This window comes from Musa acuminata, chromosome BXJ3-7, assembly GCF_036884655.1.
Source record: "Musa acuminata AAA Group cultivar baxijiao chromosome BXJ3-7, Cavendish_Baxijiao_AAA, whole genome shotgun sequence".
Lineage (NCBI taxonomy): Eukaryota > Viridiplantae > Streptophyta > Magnoliopsida > Zingiberales > Musaceae > Musa > Musa acuminata.
Window position 1 is genome coordinate 2241676 of NC_088355.1, and position 15069 is coordinate 2256744.

The following is a 15069-nucleotide window of genomic DNA, read 5'->3' on the forward strand; positions in this document are numbered from 1 at the left end:
TATTTAGATCTATCTATCCTAATGATTTTACTAATAAAAATAAAAAATAAAAGGTAAAAAGATAATTTTAATGTTCGAACTAATAATAGTAAACAACGACGTCGTTGAGGGCCGCGAATAGTTGTTGTAGATGAGGAGAGTGACGATGTGAGATGAGAGCCGCTTTGCATCTGTGTTGACGCTGATGTAATTACTGAGCAACCCTTCGACCGTTCTACATCTACGTTGACGTCGATGTAGTTGTCGAGCGACGAAAAGACTGTTGATGCAATTGTCGCTTGGCATATTCATTTGACGCAGATGTAGAGCGGTATCGATACAATTGCCAAGTGACGTCGCTCTACATCTATTTTTTTCATTACTCAACGACTACATCAATATCGGTGCAATAACTAAGTGATGAAATTGTCACTTAACACGGGAGTGCCTAATTTGCTACAATCAGCTCGTATGGATATTGTTGATCCTATGATACTCTCTATAGTCTATAATATTCTCTTATAATCTTTAACCTAGCCCATTCAAATATGATAGCTCACGAGTATATTTCTTAGATAAAGTTAAAGTTGTTTCAATGTATTTTTCTTTATGTCCGGGGAATATATTAAAAGGATTAGTTACTAGTTGTAAAATACTTAATTTCGTAATTCCATGTTCATGAGAGTTATTTCATACACTAGTACTTTGGTGTTTTAGGGCTAGAAAAGTTTTAGAGAAACTAATGATATTAGCAGAAATTCTTTTGGAGTTCTCTCTTAAAATCTGTATCACTTAGATACTTCCTTGAGTGGTAAATCTTTTGTTTTCAATTCTGTATTCTTGTTTATTATCTTTGGGGTGATGAATTTTTTATATTATTTATAATTTTAAATTTGATTCTGAGCTATTTTTTTGATTTTATTAAAGTATTATCATCAGTTCATTCTTTTTTTATCTAAAAAATTTATTTCAATAAATATAACTGTACTATTGATTTTCATTTAAAATTTATTTCATATTATCTCGATATCATATCATCCTTCACGTACTACTCGTCGACGTCTGCCGTGATGATTTGGCCTCTTCAGATACCAAAAGAGATGTATGTATCTGACATCATTCAGAGTATGAGACACCACTAGAATTGCTGACAAAGATCCTTCGCAAACATTTGTTGTCCTCCACAGTTGGCATTGTTTTAACTGAGAAGAAGAGATTTTGTGTTGTCTCATTATTTCCAATCTTTTGGCCAAAAGAAATTGCATCTTACCTAACATTAATGTTATCTCTAATCTCTCATTATATTTGGAGTTACACTTGTTGTTTCTCTATCAATCACACCATAAGACCTTCAAAAAATATAGTTGTTTTGGAATTCCCTTTCTCCCCTAAATTTTAGGTTATGCTGTCTTGGAAAACTTTAAGATGACATGTTTGACATTTATTCCTGAAAGCAAGAAGGTAACAGCCAAGTTGAGGAAGCATATACGTGATGTAGAAATCATACTATGTCACAATATCATAGCCATGTTCTACAAATTGTTTTCTCCCATTTCCTAGAAAAATAATAATACCAATTAATCAGAAACTTTCTTTTATGTCTACTGAACATGACAATTTTCAAGCTAGAATGAGTCTATTAACAATGGAAATCAAGAATATTATTGCAAGAATGAGCACTATTAAAACAATCTTCTTCTCTGCAAACTTGCCTCACATTCTCAGGTAGAACAACTTACATGCAAACTCCATGCTCATCATTCAACTCTTGAGTCCTAAAACCTCAGCTAAATCACAAAGTTTCTGTGATCCCAATTGCCACTGAGACCCACTGCTAGCTTTCACAAAATGCTCCCCAACTTTGGATAGTCTTTGTAAAGAGTCAATCATACAGAAAACTTCTACCTTGTGCCATTCTTGAAAGGGAAAAGGCCTGTCAAGATTCCTGGTGATACAGCAAACTTTGGTCTTCCTCAAACATAGAGGTGGACTCGAGGAGGAAGAACTCTACATCCTTGTAACATTCGAAAGGAGCATGGAAAGAGATCAAATATCAGATCATAATTAGTTCCTTGCATAGTGTAAATTATGCACATACAATTAGGATCTACCCATCTTGCTCAATTACTTCCACCAACAGGCCAAGAGAATGGTACATTTCTCCCAGCATGGCTGCACTCGGCGAGTACACTTGCGTCGGCTGCACGTATCTTGGTGTCGCGACACATGTGTCCTTGATTAGGGCCAGTAATTAGTGAGAGGGATTTCCTTCTCCCACACGCATCTCTTGTCCCCCTGGTTGTGGTGTTCCACACTGACACCCTATCTATTTACCTCTCCCTCAAAAGTAAACAGACTTGTTTCTTTTCATGTGTGTAATTCCTGTGCCAGCAGTGGTCTTATGATCTGAGATGTGGCTTCTTCTCCTTGATTCAGAGCTCACGAGGAATCTGTGGTTTCATGTTCTGCAGCAATTATTTGTCCTTCACTGTTCTGCAGGAAAGCAAGCAGTCTGACAGAGAATTGAGGGACACATTATTCTCTGGTGTCAGTATTAGTCTCTGGTTCCTTCAGGTTGATGTCTGGTTGATGCCAATCTGCCTTGCTGGTTTCTGTGGAACACCCAGCAAGGTTGCTAACTTTGTTGATCATTTGAGGTGGCAGGAATCTAAGAAAAAGGAAAAAAAAAATGTGAAAGAAATGGATGAATTTACATGTTATTGTTTTCTAAAGCAAATGTTCTTACAAGAAAAAAAACAGGTCTTTTTACTACTACTAAGTTAAAATTCAATATCACTCACTATTGCCGCAAGAGTTTAAGCTCATCCTACTAATCATGTGATAAGATGCCAATCAATCATATCACATTATTGTTTGGTCTCATGTGGTGATTGGTGAATAAGATGACAAGAATCCCACACCATAACTTGTCCTACTGTTAGAGAGACAGTCAGTGGGTCATGTTTGAGTCAGATATAAATCCAATAGCAGGATTTATACAAAAGTTTGGTACCACATTCCATCCATATATCACATCTTAAACAAATATTTAACTAAAAATTAAGCTTTCAAGCTCCATCAACAATCTAAATTTTGTGTGATAAAGTCACAACATAATTGTCATTATATTCCATATGCATGTGAGCAGGCCCCCTCAATCAATTCAGTGGAATCATTGTGCCCAAGTGAACAGCTTAGCTCAGTCTGCAAGCAAAAGAGAAGCAAACCATGGATTTTGGCTTTGAGCCTGAGAAGGTTGGTTAATGTACTCCAGTGAATGATTGCCTTCCAGTGGCCACCTCTCAATTCAATGGGCAAGCAAGCAATGGCTTGCTTGGAAGAAATGAACAAGCATGTAATGAGCCACATGACAAGGGGTCCTGCCCTGTCTTCTCTGTCCCTTCAATTACCTCCTCCTATATAACTCCTCCCTCACATTAACTCCCAGTGTTGGTGAACCTGTGACCCCTCCTCTCTTTCCCTTCGTCCTGTATCTGAGACTTGTGCAACAGCTGGAAGAGAGAGGCCAGGGGTGGAATCCATGGGCATGGAGCTCTGCAGAAGCTTGCTTGTGGGGGTGGTGCTGCTGGTGGTGGTGGTGAGTGGGAAAGCTCAGCTCAGGCCAAACTTTTATCAGTTCACATGCCCCAAGGTGGAATCAATTGTCAGGCAAGCTGTTCTGAAGAAGGTGAGGCAGACATTTGTCACTGTCCCTGCAACACTTCGGCTCTTCTTCCATGATTGCTTTGTAGAGGTAAGTTCCCAGAATACCTCTCTCTCTCTCTGTGGGATACAAAATGTAGAGCTTAATTGTAATACTTAATCACTACAATCCTGAGAATTCAGTTCATGGTATTGTTGTTTTGATGTTTTTTGCATTGGAATGTGTTAGAAGCTAGGCCTGCTTGGTAATTGAATGGTTTGAAGACAACAAATGCTAAGAGAAATAGATATGGATGAAGCATTTGGTATTAGGAAGAAGGGAGTAGAAAATACAGACACAGTAGCCTTAATTTAGGCATGATCATAATTTTGTCTACATAATCTCTTCCCCAAAATGCAAAGGATATGGCAATCTAGCATGTGAGATAGATCATAATTCATGGGATCATCTCTCATCATCCATTTTTTTCCCCACATTATCTGCTAGAGAATCCAGTCAAAGTATTATCTGAAGCTGCATCTGTGTCTGTAACATCACCTCAAGTAACCCAATTCAATCGAGAAAGCTAAATATGCACCAATTCAATACAACAGTAAGCAGAATGCAGGGACTTGCAGGGTTGTGATGCGTCCGTCCTGATCGCTTCACCGAGAGGCGACGCTGAGAAGGATGCGCCCGACAACCTCTCGCTCGCCGGCGACGGCTTCGACACCGTCATCAAGGCCAAGCAGGCTGTAGAAGCTCGATGCCCCGGTGTAGTGTCCTGTGCTGATGTCCTGGCAATTGCTGCAAGAGATGTGGTCGTCCTCGTAAGTGAAGTGCACTGATCTTGTCGTGCTTCCACTTGACGGATGTGAATTATAATGGAACGAACGCTTTGTTGCCAGTCCGGCGGCCCGAGCTTCACGGTGGAGCTTGGCAGGCGCGACGGGCTCATCTCTCAGGCGAGAAGAGTAGCTGGTCATCTCCCTGGCCCTGACTTCAACCTCAACATCCTCGCCAACCTCTTCCGGATGAACAACCTCACCACCCATGACATGATCGCCCTCTCCGGAGCTCACACCGTGGGCTTCTCCCACTGCAGCCGCTTCGCCAAACGCCTCTACGCCTTCGGCCCTTCGTCGCCGGTGGACCCGTCGTTCAATCTTCCGTACGCGCAGCTGCTGATGCGAGCGTGCCCGCGCGACGTCGGCCCCACCATCGCCGTCAACATGGACCCCTTCACCCCGACGGTCTTCGACAATGTCTACTACAGGAACTTGTTGAAGGGCGAAGGGCTCTTCACCTCGGACCAGGTGCTGTTCTCCAATCTGCTGTCGAGGCCGGTGGTGAAGAAGTTTGCGGCCGACCAGAGCAGCTTCTTCAGGGCCTTTGCTGCTTCCATGGTCAAGCTCGGCAGGGTCGGCGTGAAGACTGGTCACCAGGGCGAGATCAGGAAGGACTGCACTGCGTTCAATTAGCAGGAATTCATTCAAGAGTTGTTGACATAGATTGGATGGAGGATACTGATGGACAAAGTTCAAATGATTGAATCACAGCATAACACTCTGTTTTCTGACAAACCTCATTGAGGCTTAGCAATGTTTGATGCAGCCAAAGTTTCATGCTCACACAACAAATAAACAGCTTTACCATTTCCAATCATCAATAGCCATCAAAAGAGATGAAGTTGATGAACTTCTTGAAGCTCCTATATATCTCCTCTGCCATAAGATGATTCAGGGAGCAGGAGAATCTTTGTTGTCAGTATTTGATAGACAAAGATTTCAGTTGATAATAACACTCTTCTAAAACACCTCAAAATCATTAGAAAATATTAATTTACATGTCCTCACTTGTGACATCATTTTTCTCTCTTAAATCTAGAAGACATGTCCAAGGAAAATGAAATTTAATTCCAACTTCTAGATTATTATGATCTGTCAAAGCCGAAAGTGCAAAGATTGAGATGAAGCTTCAGAGAAGCTCTCCAGTAAAACAGGGCAAAGAAGCACCAAAAAGCTCACAAACACTCGAGTGATTCCACTGCATCTACAAAAGCAGTCTTACTAATGTTGCTGCTTTACTCTGTTCTTGAAAGGGCTGCAAAAAGTGTATGACTGATAGCTGCACCACTCTCTCCTTTTTATCCTTTAGTAAAAGCAGAAAAAATCACCAAGAATCATAAAAATTGTTCATGAGTCTTGATTGGACCAGCAATGATGTTTATCTTATGGGGCTTAAGATGTAAAAACCTACATATAGCCACCAGTTCACCATTAGAAACTATTCCACTTGAACAATACATTGGAATTATTAATCTTAGTAATTCCTTTAAATGAGGTCCAAAAAACTGAGATAAGATAAACAACAGTAATAAATTGTAATATCTCAATTATTTAGAATTCACCATATGCATCTTTTCTTCTTGATGATAAGCTTTCTACATGGGGTGATTCCCACAGAGTTACCTGTGCCTTCATCTTGACTGTTTTGACATGAGAAACAAAGGAAAAGATCCAATTTACCTTTTTCCTTGTGATGACCAGTACAATCAAAAGGGAGGCATCTTATGATGCAAACAGAGGCAAAAAGAAAATATGCCAATCTGCTCCCATCATCCATCCAAAAGATATGCTTCTTCTTTCTTTGCAAGCATATCAAATATGGAGCAGAACTTTAGTTATACAGAACAAAGGAACAAATCTTTGCCAAGATTAGTTAGTATTGGATCTTGGAATCTTGGGAAAGGGAAGGCATGGACCTTGGTGTTTGACCATTGGCCAACTCTTCCAATGAGGAGAATCAACCTGCTTCAATATTTAAGAGATCAGCAGTGGGAACTCTTTATCTCCTCTCAGATTTTTAGGCTAAGCACCAGGAAGCTGATGAAAGGATATTGGCACAATCTGAATTGTTGCATGGCACAATCTGAACTCTTTATCTCCCCTCTTTTCTAATGATTGTTGCATGAGCCTTCGCCTATATACTGACATATCTGCCTGCCTCCCTGCATTGTTCATACTCTTGTTGGTAGGTGCTTGATGAGGTGAACAGGAAAAGTATTCGTGAGGGTGATTACTAATTACTCCAACCTTTCCCTTTGATTCTATTGCTCGTTTTGGAATCCATGCGAAGCCAAATCAGTCTCCTGATGCTGCAGCTCTCTGCAAGTCCTGATTGCTCTGCGATTCCCTCCTAGCGATTTGAGTTCGTTCTTCTTGTTGCTTTGGAGTCCACATGCACGTCATCTATCCATCTGTTCGTGGATACTACATCTACTGTTTGATTCCCTGCACGCACTTTTGCGGGCTCAGATTTCTTGAAGCTATTGTTGGATCCTGTGTTGCTGTTGGTTCCTGTTCGTGGATATGATGTTGACTGCTAAGATTGTTGTCATCTTTGCGTGTGTTATTTATCTTCCTTTTTGTCGTCCTTCTACTGAATGAGCTTCTGGTGATTTATCTCATCTTCACTTAGCTTCTCTCTTCCAAGACTGCGACACCATGTTCCCCGGTTGCTTTCTCCTTCACTGCTTGGTCAACTCCAAGCTACGTTGCGTGATAGACTGATAACGAAGCAAGCAGGACGGAGCTGATAGAGACAGGAGAGGGAGGAAAAGGAAGCAGTAAGAAGGATTACCTAAAGGAGAAAGAGAAAATAGCATACAAGAGACGAAGAAGCTTTCGGAAAGGCTGCTTTCATGGACCGCGACGCCGAAATGAGCACCGGCTCGGTGGTGGCCGGGTCGAGCAGCAGTGACCTCGGACGCCAGTCCGGCGATTCTGGGCCGTCAAATAAGTGGAACGACCAACCTACTGTGTCCACGATGGCGGTGTCTCCACCGAAGACGGCCCGAGCCCCGGCGAACGGCAGCCACAGAGTCTCGTGCATGGTCGACGGGTGCACGGCAGATCTCAGCAAGGGCAGGGAGTATCACCGGCGTCACAAGATCTGCGAGCTGCACTTCAAGACGCCGGTGGTGATGGTCCACCGGCAACAGCAGCGCTTCGGCCAGCAATGTAGCAAGTAATAGAACAACAGGGAATTTTTGTGGGGATTTAATTCTGACAGTCTCTGCTTCTCTGTTCATCAAAAGTTCAGCATTCTTCTCTTTTGTCTCAGCAGATTTCAATTGGTTGAAGAATTTGATGAGGTAAAGAGAAGCTGTAGGAGACGACTTGCAGGGCACAATAAGCGTCGAAGGAAACCTCAGCCATGTTCTATAAATCCAGGGAATTTGTTTCCAGATCATCAAGGTTTGCTCTTTGTCGAAACAACCTTTGGCGTAAGAAATCTTTCAGTAGCCCACAATATGCATGAAACTTTCCATCTACTGCGAGACTGCCATCGGCAGCAAAGACCCCCCAGATTTGTGCAGGTCAGCTGAATCTTAGCACAATCACTCACTCCTGTGGGCCGCGGCAGTAAGATGTTCAATGATGGAATAAAGCCATTAAAGCAATCCTTTGACTCCCACCGTGCTCTCTCTCTCTCTCTTCTGTCATCTTCAACCCAGACCTCGAACACCAGCCCGAGTCATACGGTGCCACCAGCTGATGGAATCCCGGCGGCGGCTCAGCCTTTTGTTTCAGCTTTGCAATGCGGCGGTCTCTCCCACAAGCATCAAGCAACGCAACACCAACTGCTCTTCCAAGTGCAGGGACGGAGGACAGCAATCTGCGGACTATTTTGGTTTCTGGTCGTGCTGATGATTCTGAGATTGATTCCCAGAACATATTCCATGTTGCAGGTGAAGGTTTCTCGGAGGAGACCAGCCGAAATCTTCCCTTTTCTTGGCCTCTTCGTGGTTTTGATGATTGGCTACTGTTGATCACAATGGAGTCATGTTCCTTATTATCATTTATGATTCGGGGCCACGTCCGCCGTAATCTTGACCCAAGTCAAGTCAAACTCAAGTCAGATTGTAATGATGCAATCCGTCTACTGGATCACCAATCAAGATGGTTACCATCAAATCAACGGTGATTTCCTTGTCTCAATTGAAGGGGTTTATTGGAATGTGCAATATTAATCCTTTATGCATATATAATTACTCGAAATGTCCAATGAAATATCTAATATAGCATTTCAACCAAAAGTCAAAATATATGTGTTTTATAATTATATTTATATTGATAAATACGGAAATTGTTGACTATGTACTCAATTTTGACTTGTAACTCCCCACGTCTGTCTTTAGCGCAGGCGACAGGATTCGGGTTCGGAGTATCCGTTCGCTTCAAACTCCGTTCGGCTGCGTGTTGGGCGCCGCCCTCGAAACGGAGAAGAAAACCGCCGCAAAGATCGCTCAATTCCTTAACGAACCCTTGAATCCCTTTAAATTCGAAAAAGGAAGCGAATCGTAAGCGAGATTCCTTCCGTTTAATCGTCGGAAATCACGAGCATGATGATCTTGGAAGCGGCGGTGGCGGAGGAAGAAGAGGATGCGAGGCCGATGTTGGAGCGGCGGGGAGAGCCCTTGATGGGGAGCGTCGGAGGGGATGTGCATTTGATTCCGCCATCCAACTTCGGGGTTCCCTATTTCGGACAATTTTCCCTTCTTGGAGTCCCTCAACTTGCGATCCATCGTGTGAGGCTTCCGTTCTTTTTCTTCTTCTAATCTTGAGAGTTTCTTGATCTCGGGAAAGACTCGATATTGTTTGACGGATGTGGATCTTGGACAGGTACTTGTGCCCGGAGCCGTACCCGGCGGCTAATGCTGAGTTCGTGAGGTCTCAGGGGATTCGGCTTTTCCAGTTCGGGATCGAAGGGAGCAGGGTAATTTTCTTCTTCCGTCTTGTGAGACATCCATTCGTGAATTGTATTTGATCTTATGGTTTACATGAGGTATCGCCATGTTTTCCTTTTGCTTTACCTGATGAAAGGTATTGATGTGGAATCCCATTTGGGTTTTATCGATAGGTTAGACAATTGGTGTCAAAAGTAAAAAAGCAGCTCTTCTTGTTGGTGGATTTTGATTGGTTTTTGCTCGTTATTATTGGAAATCAATAAACAAGTTATATCAAAACCAGTTTGATTCAAGAAAAATAAGTTCTAACCTAATCTTGTTTTATTGAATTTGTTTTTTAGTTAAGAAATGTAAATCACATATATAAAAGGGAGGGATAGAATTGTTTCCTTATAGGTTTAATACAAATGATTGGTATTAGGATATATACATATTATCAATACATAGTGCAACCAAAAGCATGATTAATTTCATGTGCAGCCATTTATCAACACGAGAAGATAAACATTCTTGGATTTCAAATAGAAGATAAACACTCTACTATTTTATTTTTTATTAATCGAGGAAAAAAATGTTCAATTTATGTTTACGTTAAAAGTTTATGTTAAAAGTTTCTATTTTATCAATACGGAAAAAGGCAATTAAGGGTGGTATATGGCTGTTTTCATTAGCCAGTTGATGGAATGTTGTTCTGGTAAAAAGGAAAGGAATAGTTAAGGAGTAGCTTATGTGACACGCTGTGATATTATGTTTTTTCAAGACGTATACTGTCATCTTAGTGTCACATCATCGCGTAGGCAAGTGGTGATCGTCCTGATCTTCATTTTCAGGTAGCACACAACAGATGTAAGTTAATGGATCATAGAATGTCATGGATCAATTGCACCTTAGTCACATGTTTTCAGACAGCTACCATGTTCCTTTAATAGTCTCATTATAGTCTTTCTAAGGTCATTCTTTGTCATTTCATTTTTCATTCAATTTTGTCTAACTCAGAGTCTTAAAGTTTAATATGATTTATGCTTCTTTTATTTATTATGTTTACCATTTATCCACGTGCTTCGATTTTTTATGGTTTCTTTTAGGCTTGATTAATGTAAATATATATTTTTAGATTTATGGGAACAGAGTGATTATGCTAGAGATTGGGGTCTGTGATGCATCCCGCTTATACGGACTTCTCATAAGTACTTTCAAAATAACATGAAGATTACAGTAAACGTGAAAGTGAATCGACAAAATTGTTGAATTTGACTTCTTATAACTAATGGTAGTTGGTTTTATTTTCTCTTGGATTGTTTCAATTGGTTACTGAATTTGAATTGCATTTTAGTCATGTAGATAAAGGGAATCATCACGATCTGTTTGTCAATATTGCAAATGTTTTAGTAGAATTAAGATGCAAGGGTACTTCTGGCTTAGGAGGTTTAAAATATCTTATATTCTTAATACGCCTGCATTTAGTTACATTTACTGCAAGGCTCTTTCATGTTTATTTTCCAATGTGTTCGTTAATCTATGATCTTTCTTAACGATTTTGGTTAAAAGTGGTGTCAAAATTACCGAGATAAACAATTTTAGTACCAAGGCATCTGTCTTCTTTTAAATCTTCACAAGGTAAACTTCTTTTAAATTTTGATCTACTGTTGATATGATTGCTATCCTACTTCATAATATCCATAATCCCATGATATACCTTACAAGTTTCTTTTTTCCCTCTTCCTCCATTTCTTTCTTCTTTTTTTCTTTTCCTTTAGAACTATTTTTTATCGTGATATTCCCTATTGTGATTGTGCTTCTAGATCATCAAATAAAAGTGCCAGCACTGTGGGAAACTCTGAATGGAAGCTATATGAAATTTGGGACAAATACTCAAAAGTTGGGTTCCATTATTGAACCATTAGAACCTGAACTTTGTATTAGGACTCGTTTGTGCTCTACTTGGAATACACCCATCAAAACCCACACAAAATAAACACTTCCATGTCAGGGGCATTTTGCTCACTTCATCAATATTGACAATTTAACCAGCACCTAACCTGACAATCTGAGTTAAGTGCGACACTAATATATGGTAGCTAATGGCCAGGGAAAAATTTTGAAGGTATCTTTTAATGACATGGAAATGCAGGATATTTGAATCTTCGAAGGAATAAATCACATTTTCATATATTTGCAGTGTCACGTTGGAAGTTTACCATTTTGTTTTATGTACATATTCCTGCATATTAGGTTCTCCACCATGTTCACTGATAGAATATCTCTGTCAGCCAGTGGATCAAATGATGTAAAGATATGATAGGCCAATGTGGTAAATTACAAAAGACCAAGATGTTAAGATATAATAGACCAATGAACTCTGGTCTGTGATCTGTTGTTACATAGTTCAACAATTGATGTGCTATTCCCTGTATATGGCCGCAATCATATGACATAAGTGTCTCTACATGCAACCAACTTCATAACTATTTCGATAGGTATTTTTCATTTAGGCTTTTGCAAACATTGCATTACCATGAAAATCCAATGAATCATCATTCTAAAAGCTCATTTTGCTTGTAGCTTTATGAAAGTCTGCATTGATGCATTATCTTGTAGAAGTTGTGAAGTAATCCATGTTTCTTTTTTACTTCATTACACTTTATTTTTATAAGCTTGTCGTGTCCTGCAATGCAGGAGGCATTTGCAACTATATCTAACCATACCATCATGGAGACTCTTGGAGTCCTACTTGGTACTTGTATTAACATTTTGTTTAGTTCAGCTTACGATCAGCTATCCCTACTTGTCGTTTGTTCCTCAGTCAAAACTATATGGTGCATGCTTAGCTCATTTGTTCTGTTGTTTCGGATGTAAGGAACCATCCGATTTTAATTCACTGCAAACGGGGAAAGGTATGAAATTTAGGTCAGATCAAGTTACTTTATCTCACATATTTATGTAAGGATCTCTAAAACTCACTTATATTTACCCATCAATGTCCTTTCTTGCAGCACCGTACTGGTTGTCTTGTTGGCTGTTTCAGAAAATTACAAAATTGGTGTTTATCCTCTGTGCACGAAGAATACATAAAATTTGCATCAGTCGAGGCGCGGCCATCGGACATGAAATTTATTGAGATGTTTGATGTTTCGTGTATGATGCAATGTGTTCTTCATATCTTGTACCAGTACCATGGCTGTGGCAACCACACTCGGCACCTTGCTTATCAAAAGACATCATAATTGCCCATTCGGCTTCACTGATTTTGCATGGGCAAGGAGAAGCATCTAACAAGATTCTCCATGCACTTGCTGATCTTAGTTCTCTCATCATCTTTTCTGTACATCATTCTAGTTAGAAAATTATCATACTTTAAAGAGAAGTCTTTTAGGTGTAAGAACTGCATCTCTTGATGAACATATTGATCAGATATAGATTTTTTTTTGTCTAGCTTTTATTCCTTGAGAAACTTACAGCGTTTAAACGGTTTAAACGCATACGAAGATCACCATGACGAGTAGATTGGGCTTTTTTTTTGTGTGTGAAAAGCATTTCTCTGAAATTTTTGTGGTAACAACTTGTATGAGCTTGCCTTAGTCTTTTGGCTTTGCAAATTTAGCATGACATATATATAGGCAAAATTTGACCATCATAATTGATATATATAGGAATTGTTCCTCTTAAGGCATTTGTGCTTAAGAGGAACAAATCAGGATTAATATTCCAAGACAAGTATGTATTTGTAGCACCGGTGGTGTGCTTTCTATAATGATAGAGAGTGTTATTAAGTACTTAAAGGACATAAGTTCATTATTAAGTTGATTAACTATTAATTCTTTAAAAAGAACTTTTCTGTACTTTCTTCAGTTTATTGCATTTTCTAATATAAAATACCCTCAAATCATTGATATGCCTTCATTTTATCCTAAAGATTTTCTAGTTATGTGGAAAGAGAAACTTTTATGTTCATTGCTTTTGATTCTACTTTGATTTTAACATCTTGACTTCATTCAACAGTTATATTGAGATTTTTATACTTATAAAAGTGAAATATTTATCCACATGCTCCAATAAATTTTTTTTTATTTTTAAATTTTATAAAATTATCTACTTAACTTAGTATAGGAATCTTAATATTTTTCTTTCATGATTATAGGAATCCTTAACTTTTGAAAATATAATGATCGAGATGTTAAAATGAACTGATTGATAATTTATGATTAATCTAACACACACATGAAAGATAAAGATTTAGTCATGTAATGTTAGCGAATAGAACCTCGAACCTCGAGCTAGGAGTTAAATATCAAATTGAATAAGATAAGTAATCATGAAATAAAATAATATACAATCCTTGATTTCATGGACTCTGATAAATATATATACTTGGCTTTTATTCTAGTCAAGCATTGTTCCATGAATGTCAATTAAATCTGATCCAAAGAGTGCAGTAACTTTGAATCCCCCCACACACACCCCAAGAGTTCTACTTTGGCTGCTCTCCAAGCTCGAACAGCCCTCGGCAGCATCTGAGTCCTTCACTGCTCGTCTTCATTGTCACTTTGTATCACGAGATCCCGATGGCGTGCGTATGGTACTGCTGTCTTTGTCGAGTATTTGTCTACCCAAAAAGTAAGCCAAAGGTAGCCTCTAATTTCTCTTCCCAGATCCAGTAAAAACCTAACTCGATCCTCTGTATCTTAACAACATGATCATGGAGTTCATGATGGGTGTCGATTACTGTATGTGTATGGCCGGTGAGAAGCTTCAGTACAAGACTCGTTAATCATGTGGTGAACTCGATGCCAAGACAAAGAGACAGTACTGGGAAAAGGTTGATCGACTAATATACTAATACCACTCGCTACAAATGCTGTACAAGCAAGTTCACATGCACTCCCCTTCCTTTATCACCATCGCCAATAGATTTAGGTTGCCAAGCCAACAAGGAATCCAGTAGGGGAGGAGAAGAGAGCAGCTGCACCTCACTCGATCACTGCATGCATGTGGTCATGCCCTCAGTGGACCATGGGGTGGAGGGCCACCAGCCTGTGCAGCAGCCATGGCCAGCTCGAATGGCTTCAGCGAGAAGGAATTGGGGAGGGAGAGGCAGTCCGGAGCTCGGCCCCAGCTTTTCATGGTGCTGAAGCCATCCCACCCGATGTGAGCCACATGCTGCACATCTGTTGGGAACCCGATCTCCATCTCTACCTCCTCCGCCTCCTCTTCCTCCTCCTTGTCCAGAACAAACAGCTGAGAGAATCGCTTTAAGCTCTTCAGCATCTTCTGAATCCCCGCAGAGATGCTCGGCCGCTTGCCGGTGGCGTGCCTCCCACCTCGTCCTCCACCTTCATCAAGAACAATTGTAGACAAGGAAACAGACGTAACGATGACAAGAAACCCCCCAAAAGGAAGAGAGCGTTACTCGATGCTGCCGTGCCAGCCGGCTCAATCTGTGCTCTCTTGGGATGATGGCCTTCGGTGATGGCGACGCTGGATTGGGAGACGCAGCCGACGGAGAACGGTAACGCGACGAGCCTGTCCATTCTCCGGTCCCTCATTGCCACCCCCATAGAAGCATGAACCAAGGTTTACTGCTCTAGGAGATCAAGCGCGAGCGATAGAAGAAGAAGAAGAAGAAGAAGAAGAAGAGGGGTGGTGAAGTGGATATGTGCTGCTTGTTAGCGTTGGCTTTTCTAGCAAGCATTGATGA

The 15069-nt window shown here is 40.4% G+C and overlaps 2 protein-coding genes and 1 long non-coding RNA gene across 5 annotated transcripts; 2 read left to right on the plus strand and 1 right to left on the minus strand.

Annotated features, from left to right (window-relative positions):
* The first annotated feature begins 3259 nt into the window (after positions 1–3259).
* On the plus strand, positions 3260–5287 carry LOC135642390 (peroxidase 55-like). The gene is made up of 3 exons (XM_065158516.1): positions 3260–3733; positions 4261–4452; positions 4531–5287. Exons 1-3 carry the CDS (start codon positions 3521–3523, stop codon positions 5101–5103), a joined length of 978 nt encoding a protein of 325 aa, XP_065014588.1. The 5' UTR covers positions 3260–3520; the 3' UTR covers positions 5104–5287.
* A 1631-nt stretch (positions 5288–6918) lies between these two features.
* LOC103990805 (uncharacterized) lies at positions 6919–12899 on the plus strand. 3 transcript variants are annotated; one of them, XR_010498124.1, is made up of 5 exons: positions 6919–7651; positions 7751–8607; positions 8831–9215; positions 9310–12268; positions 12368–12899. It is a non-coding gene; the product is annotated as an uncharacterized LOC103990805 (long non-coding RNA). The 3 variants fall into 3 exon arrangements; XR_010498125.1 differs by having other exon boundaries at positions 6953–7651; positions 9310–9403; positions 12051–12896; XR_010498123.1 differs by having other exon boundaries at positions 6952–7651; positions 9310–12899.
* Positions 12900–14181: 1282 nt separating this feature from the next.
* On the minus strand, positions 14182–15069 carry LOC135643115 (CRIB domain-containing protein RIC4-like). The gene is made up of 2 exons (XM_065159710.1): positions 14782–15069; positions 14182–14704 (listed from the first exon to the last, which is right to left on the minus strand). The coding sequence occupies exons 1-2, from the start codon at positions 14927–14929 to the stop codon at positions 14367–14369; spliced, it is 486 nt and encodes a 161-aa protein (XP_065015782.1). The 5' UTR covers positions 14930–15069; the 3' UTR covers positions 14182–14366.